The sequence below is a fragment of the Triticum aestivum genome, chromosome 4B (assembly GCF_018294505.1).
Source record: "Triticum aestivum cultivar Chinese Spring chromosome 4B, IWGSC CS RefSeq v2.1, whole genome shotgun sequence".
Classification (NCBI taxonomy): Eukaryota; Viridiplantae; Streptophyta; class Magnoliopsida; order Poales; family Poaceae; genus Triticum; species Triticum aestivum.
In genome coordinates this window covers 126,521,136-126,528,891 of record NC_057804.1, presented here as the reverse complement: position 1 = coordinate 126,528,891, position 7,756 = coordinate 126,521,136, and the positions used below count along the sequence as shown (strand labels likewise).

General features: G+C 44.5%; 1 protein-coding gene across 2 annotated transcripts; it reads right to left on the bottom strand.

Annotated features, from left to right (window-relative positions):
- Positions 1 to 1,865: 1,865 nt before the first annotated feature.
- LOC123091421 (filament-like plant protein) lies at positions 1,866 to 6,575 on the bottom strand. Of its 2 annotated transcripts, none has more exons than XM_044512927.1 (5): positions 6,378 to 6,575; positions 5,137 to 5,258; positions 4,698 to 5,022; positions 2,472 to 4,453; positions 1,866 to 2,310 (listed from the first exon to the last, which is right to left on the bottom strand). In XM_044512927.1, the coding sequence occupies exons 2-5, from the start codon at positions 5,146 to 5,148 to the stop codon at positions 1,984 to 1,986; spliced, it is 2,646 nt and encodes an 881-aa protein (XP_044368862.1). In that variant the 5' UTR covers positions 5,149 to 5,258; positions 6,378 to 6,575; the 3' UTR covers positions 1,866 to 1,983. The 2 variants fall into 2 exon arrangements, with proteins under 2 accessions (XP_044368862.1, XP_044368861.1); XM_044512926.1 differs by having other exon boundaries at positions 5,137 to 5,265; positions 6,378 to 6,569.
- Positions 6,576 to 7,756: the final 1,181 nt, after the last annotated feature.

The following is a 7,756-nucleotide window of genomic DNA, read 5'->3' as shown; positions in this document are numbered from 1 at the left end:
GCTTTGTCTGATCATCCTCTTAAAAAATGAAATACTTGATATCTTCTATAATGGACTAACCAATGCTTCTAGGGACTTCCTAGATAGTTGTGCTGGTTGTGTTTTTAGGGAATGAACTATTTGGCTAGCTGAAGAATTATTGAATAATATATTGAAAAATTATGATGATTGGACTCTTCCTAAACCACCGGCTAAACCCACTCCAAAGAAGAGGGGTATATTATATCTCAGTCCTAAAAATATGCAAGAGGAAATGAAATCTATGAAGGAAAAAGGTATTAAAGCTGAGGATGTTAAAAATTTACCTCCTATTGAAGAAATACATGGGCTTAATACACCACCACTGTCTAAGGTGGTAGAGGTAAATTCTAATGAAGTTCAATGAAAATGACAATCCTCACGATATGCATCCTAGTCGGTGTGCGTTACAATGGCGCAGAGGTCATCGCCTTTTCGAAGAACCGGATGAAAACGGTGAAGTGCGCCACAATGATAGAGGCTGGATGTCACCCTAATTTTCAAAGAAAAACAAACAGTGGTTGATCATCTTAGAAGTTGTGAGGATTTGGCGACGAGTAACCTCGTTGTCTCATCCCTGCTCACTTCCAAAGATTTTTTTTTGGAAGATCCAGCCCTAGCTGGCATTGATTTCATTAGCAGAGAGAAGGCGGGAAACAAGTGTTGATCAAGTGATCAATGGGGTGAAATAGAAATGGTACAGGTGGCCAGCCTAGTGGCTATGCTGGCGATGATAGTATCGGGCTATCTCTCACGGCACGTCCCCAAAGGGGTGCTCTATGCAGGCTACTCCTGCGATCCTCCATTGCTCCATGTCTCGACGGCACGCTTCGATGATGGTGCGAGAGCACGGCATCTTACCGCGGAAGGTGCATACATTACGCTCAAGCCATATGTGACAGGCGATGAGTGCAAGAATTGATCTGGTGCCCTCCCTGTCGGTTGGGCTTGCCGCCTCTGTAATCAGCCTCACTCTTTCCGTCGTCGTCGTTCCGGAGCTCCAGGTAGCGTGTGCTAGGGAGTGACAGCCCCGCCATGATGCCGCCGTTGTCCAGGCCTGAATAGCGATCGGGCATTCCTAGAAAAGATGGGAGGAGGACTCCAAGCTTCGCAGGCAGAGCTGGCAGAAGTAGTTGTTCTTCCCGCCACGCCGCTGCATGCGATCGTTGCACCATAGCCTGTCGAGGTGTAGCATCCAGAGGAACATCTTGAGCTTCCCAGGTGCCCAGATACGCCAGACGTTCTTGGAGGGGAAGGGTGCCATTGGCGCCTGGAACTGTGCCGCGTAGGCGGAGCAAGCGGAGTAGAACTTTTGGAAAAGAAATTAATCAGCGTGTAAACTTTCAGCTGCATTCAGAGGAATCATAAGTTTCTTCTTAGAAAACGAGGTTGAGAACACGAGGAGATGAAAATCACAAACCGATATATGAACAGGATTATATAACTACACAAAATTACTAGATCACCATCCAAATTTGTGGAATGTATCTCATGCTAGCGTTTCCCATCGATATCATATGTTCATGCGCTTCCACACATTGAAGGGCCATGAATCCATCATGTAGCTCTCAAAGTGATCTGCAGTTTATGTTATTTTGAAAGGAGTAGTTCTCTCTAATAATATAAATGTTAATAAATGACCAGCGTGCTACTTTACACGTGGCAAATTAGTGAAAAGCGAAGAAGTATATTTAAAAAAGGACACCGTAATTGCAGTTTTGCTGCTTGGCCTTTGTTTTGAGATTGTCCTGGGTAACATTTTAGTGCAAGTACACTACTAATCATCTGCATCTAGCGAAACAACGATCATCTAATGGGAGACTGGACCGAAAATGACAGAGAGCACAAATCCAAGCGAACGATCAACTTTCTGTAAATGCACACCGATCATCTACCCCCAGGTGACAATGAGTTGACAACAACATCCAGGAACAGTTAGATAACCTATGCACACAATCTCTTCCATCACATCTCACTTCCTTGCTCTGCTCCTGTAGCTACCGATCGACGATAACCCGAGAACACCGAGCGCCGTGATGACGGGGACTGCGCCCGAGGAACAGGCGAGGCGCAGCCCCCGTTGCTCATTGGGAGATGCAGACCGTACGATTCATCGGCGGGCGGCTCAGTGCCATCTTCTCTGAAGTCCAGCAGCGTGTCCTTGGATTCCAGCTTGCCAGGCTCGGTCATCACACTGTCAAGGTTCGTCAGCGATTTCAGCTGAAGCCCGAGGTTTGCGATCGTCCTCTGGCACTCAGCGAGCTTCCCTGCAGCACTGGCGACCTCTTTCTCCTGCGATGAAGATGATGATGATATTTGTTATACAGGGACTTCTAAAGTTTCAGGAGTGATTAGACCATATATGCCTTGAGAGGGGTGCTTAGAGCCTAGGCTAGTAGCAAGTACCACCCATGTTATTTTGGCCCAATGCTGTCAACTTCTAAAATGTTTACCTGCTTGAACTTCAGGTCTCCATTCGTGTTGGCGAGTCGCCAAAGCTTTGCCTCGCGACTGTCCCTTGACAGCTGAGCTTCCAATTTGCGGCATTTTGCTTCATACTCTTCTGAGAGCAGCTTCTCCTGCTCAATCTTCCCTTGTAGCAAGCTCACCTTGTTTGTCAGTTTTGCGAGTTCCAGATTTGCTTCTTCAAGTTGACTCGCCATTGCCTTTCTCCCTGACACTGCATCCTCAGCCTTGGCAGTGAATTCTACCAGCAACACACTCTGCTCTTTAAGCCTCACCTCCAGTGACGACACCTTCTCCTGGAGCTTCATGGTCTCCTGGTGCGCAGACTCAAGCTCAGACCCCAAAACCTTTCTGATGCCCTCAACTGCCTCCAATTGCATCTTGACCTCCGAAGAATATTCCCTCTCCTTCGCCGCATCAGACTCCAGTGCATTCACCGTTACGCGCAGCTTTGCGATTTCTGAGTTTGCTACCAGGAGCTGAGCCTCTAGTGATTCTTTGGCGGACTCCACCGAAAATGTTCTCTCTGATTCAGTCTTCATAGCCTCTATTTGTGCCTCAAGCTCTCTGTGACATATCTTCCCCTTTTGCACCTCACTCTCCAGTGTTTTAATAATTCCTCTTAGTTGCCCAATTTCTGTGTTTGTGGATCGCAGCTGTGCCTCTAACGTGTCTTTAGCTGCCTTTGCCATGTCTGCCTCTGCTTTGTGCTGCGCAGAGAGGGTTTTCTCTGCATCAATCTTCTCTTCCAAGGATACCACCATCTTGCGAAGATTTGCTACCTCTGCAGTAGTTGATTCTAACTGCAACTGCAACTCCAACTCCTTGCTATCCCCAGTTTCTTCCAATTTAGTCACCACACCCTGAAGCTTCTCAACTTCTGCTGACTTTGATTCGAACTGCAATGCCAATGACTTCCTCTCACCATCTAATCGTTCAGCTTGTGCTAAAGCAGCATCTTTGGACTCGTTTGCAAAGTTTAACTGCATCTGCAGGTCAACCAGCTTGCCATCAGCTGCCATGAGGGTGTCACATGACGTGTCAAGCTGATTTCTAGCCTCTGCAAGGGCCATTTCAAGATCTTTTTTCTCATGTTCGATCTTTTCAACCTTTGCTTGCAAATCTATAACCTGGTGCTGTAGGGCTTCAGTTTCGCCTCTTGAGATATCTCTGGTCACAGCCTGGTCAGAATCAGTTTCTGTTCCAAAGCTAGAGCTCATGTGATCTGCTTCAGGCAATGCGGCCAGCTTTTCCATCTCGAGAAAATCATCCATTAGGTCAATTTCAACAGGATTGTTTACAAGATCTCTTGTGCCCTCGTTGCCGTTTTTGAACTGATCGAGTTCTGCTATAAGAGCTGAGGCCCACAGATCAGAATTTTTTACTTCACTGTCAATAGCTAGCATATGCTCCCCACTATCAGATTGGCTGTCAGTCAGAGATTCCATGCAAGCATTGTTTGGAACAGGCCTAGAAGAATCATTGGCTAAGGAGGTTCTACGTGTCACATGGCGCAACCTACGGCACTCTGCCTCGACTCTTGTAATTTTCTTCACACTTTCCAAGTGTTGTTTGCTCGCTGTCTCTGCTGCTTGGTTGCTCAAGTCTCTTTCCAGTGCAAGCATCTTCAATTCCTTGGATAGCGTGAGCAACTCGATCTTGAGATCCTTGCAGTCTTTCTCTGCTACCTGGAGTTTTTCCTGCAGATCAGAGGCTTCAAGCTGCTGCTTCAGGTCCACGATATTGTTCTGGAGCGCAGACATCTCAGACTCCAATTCCTGGGACTTCTTAGCAACTGCACCACGGATTTTCTCCTCTTGTTCTTCTCGTGCCTGGCGAAGCTGCCTGACGCATTCCTTGAGAGCACCATCCAAGTGGCTGACTTGATCCTCCAGAGAGGCATTCTTCAGAGATGAAGCATCAAGTAGCCGCTTCAGGTTACTAACTTCAGCTTCAGCATGCTCCCAACCTACAAATAAATCACAAGTATGAGTTAACTACTACTATGCATTCTAAATTTCTGGTTAGTACAATATAAGAAATAAATTTCTTGTTCATACCATTCTAAATTTGCTCAAAGAGCATGCAAAAATAAAAATCATCTATGAGTTTACTCTTTCTTAATTTCAGCAGATGCAATAGTGATTCTTAATAAAGAGAGGAAACTACTGACTAGCATGAATGCATGCAATCTAGCATGAAAAAGAAAATACCTGCAACAGCATCTTCTGCAACTTTTGCATGCTGCTTCACCAAGTCCTCTTTAGCACTGATAGTCAAAAGAGCAGCAGAAAGCTTCTCGCTTAAACTCTTCACAGAATCCTGCCTATCAGCATCTCCTACATTTGTAAGGACCTCGGGTGGTGGTAGTTGACCATGCTGCGGGGAAGAATCATTAGTCCCATTTGCCCATGTTAGCTTCTCATTCAATGACTTTCCTGCTTCAGTTTCTTGGGTTTCACCGTCTCCAATTCTTGAGGAAGCTTCAGGTGATTGGCTATGATTTGGGGAACCACCAATGGAGATAGGTTTGGCATCCTGTATTTGCCAAAGGTGAACAAAGTGAGCATGTTTTCTGCAAAGCATTTGCCAAAGAAATTTAAATTTACGAATAGTCTTCAAAAGCCTCAAGGCATCATCTAATCACTGTACCAGATTCGTCATTCCTCCCAGCTCCCAGCTCCTCCTTTTGTGAAGTTGAGCTAGGCAATAGTATCTTCTAAACCAACGTAGTGGAAATCAAGCTTGAGACCCGTTACATAACCAGCAATTATCTGAAAACTGAGATAATAAAAATGATTTCTGAAGCAAATTCTACACATTCAGCTCCATCATGAAAAAAGCAGTATGGAATTCATTCAGCACGGCATAAGTCATTGATATAGTCATGGAAACGTTTTAACTAAACCATACAGTTTTGACAAGTAACAGTTTAAATTGCGACCTCAGTATTCAAGCGTAACACAACTTTGGTCCTGTATATATTGGAGATGTTTTCCTTTTTTCTAAAAATGTATTGAGGATTCTAAATATCTAGGACCAAAAGATAGGAAACAAAAACTTCAAAAATTAAAATTATATTAATTTCTGTCAGTTATATGATAAACTTAAAAAGTATCACTGCCTGATACAATAATCAAAGGGATAATCAAAATCAGATATTGCATAATAGCTTAAAGATACTCCAGCCCTTCCCCATTTAAAAATAGAAGGCCTGCAGTTTTTGCAATCTTCTACAAGAATATGACACGTGCATGTAGAATTGATAACCCTTTTTCTCTTTTGCCCACATTTATATCTCTTCATCATTTATGGCTAAACATACATGGTAACTAATCTATCTTATAATCTCAAGATAATAACACCATGGCTATGGTGGCCATTTCCCTCTACTATTAGAAATGAGATAGAGGAAGCAGATAGTAAGTACATTGCAACCTTCTAAAACCATATAAACAGGAGCACTCAAACATAGTCCAGCTACTGCAGTGTCTTGCTATGTAACATCCAACAAAGACATTGTTATTACTTATTAGCAATTTAGCATGCTACTTACAAGTCCGGTTTGTAAGAATGTTTTCACCAAACGGTATAGTAACGTCTGATTATGTCCCACCAGAAACAGGTCAAAGTAAAGCTGAATGTTCCATAAAGCTGTCCAAGACAGCAAAATGAGATCTAGCTTGGAGATGCAAATAGTAACCCGTTGCTTAGTTTTCACTAGAAGTTCCAAGGTTGCTTTCCATAATCTGAAAGTAACACCTGAACCATCACCATGATGTTTCTCTCTACTACACATGTTTCGCTGTATTTGAAATCGAAAAAACTCAAGCAAACAAGATATAAGACATGCAATCCCATCTAAACAACAAAATTAACATATGGAGCAGAACCTGGCCACAGGATTAACGGTCATGTGATGACACCAAACTGAAGATCCCACTCTCCCCAGGGCTCCTCTCCGACGATTTGCGGCTCCAGAGCGGACTCCAGCAATCCATCTCACACCCACCACACCATCAAAGCATCCACAGTCGTTCCCTTGGTTTATTGGAGACCCCCAAGGCAGGGTTCAGGTACCAACACTGAAACAGAAAGGAATGGAGAGAAATGTCCTTAGTACACACCTCCTTGCAGATTACGAGCGTATCAGGCACTAAAAATAATCACTCTTGAGTAAGAACAGAATTTTTTGAAGGATGGGAATAGCAAAAAACTTTAAAGCAACCCGCTTATAGCAAAATAACACCCGACTTTCAACTGCAAATACCAAATTCTTGGCAACAAATTGTTAACATGGTACGAAATCAAAACAAGCAATGAGTCGGATCCCAGAAACTGAGAGATGTCACAGGCAAATATGTTTACTGCAGAAAACTACATTGCCACCATCCAAATCCTTCTTTGGAAAAGGAGGATCACCCCCGGCCTCTCTGCGTAGAAATCCAAATCCTATAATAGAAACTTTTTTTTCTTTTGCAACTTTTTCAGTCGAAACATGTCTAGAAATCCGCTATAAAACCCCAAAATCCTACCACCTCGCATGAACCGAAAACCCTAAGGAGACTGCCAAGATTTTATACCTCATAAATTCAAGGGAGTACCTAGAACTCATCTAGATGAGATATAGTTTGGTCTCATTCACTTTGAAAACAAGAATAGATACAACCCATGTCAGCACACACGCATCTTATAGCATCACATCCAATGGTTATAAAAGGTGAATGAGACCAAATTATATCTCATCTAGATGAGTTCTAGCAAAACTGTAAATTCAACCAAGAAACCAAATCCAGGAGAAGTCGACTGGCAGCACGGAGAAAACCCTCGCCCTACTATACACACCTAAATCCCATAGAGAATCTGCTCGAAATCCCACACCGGGGGCAGGACGCAGAGCAGAATCTGCAGGACCCCGCCGAAGAGGGCGAGGAGGAAGGAGCAGGAGAACATCTCTCCCCTGTCCCAGGCCCGCACGGGAAACGAATGGAAGAAGAGAAGAACTCAAGACGCCATTGGAAGAAAGGGGGAAGGGGGGCGGAGCGGAAACGAAATCGGGGCAGCATTAACGCCTGCCTGCGGGCGCAATTAAACTCTCGGCGTGGCGGAGAAGGGCAAGCCGTCACTACTCACATGAACCGTGTGGACTGTGAGCTCGCTCCCCCACCGTCGGTCCCTCGTTCCCCACCCCGCTCCCCTCCCCTCCCCTCCAAAAACAAATTTTGGCGGACTAGGCCCGGCGAAAGAAGGAGAGCGGGAACGGGAATCGCAT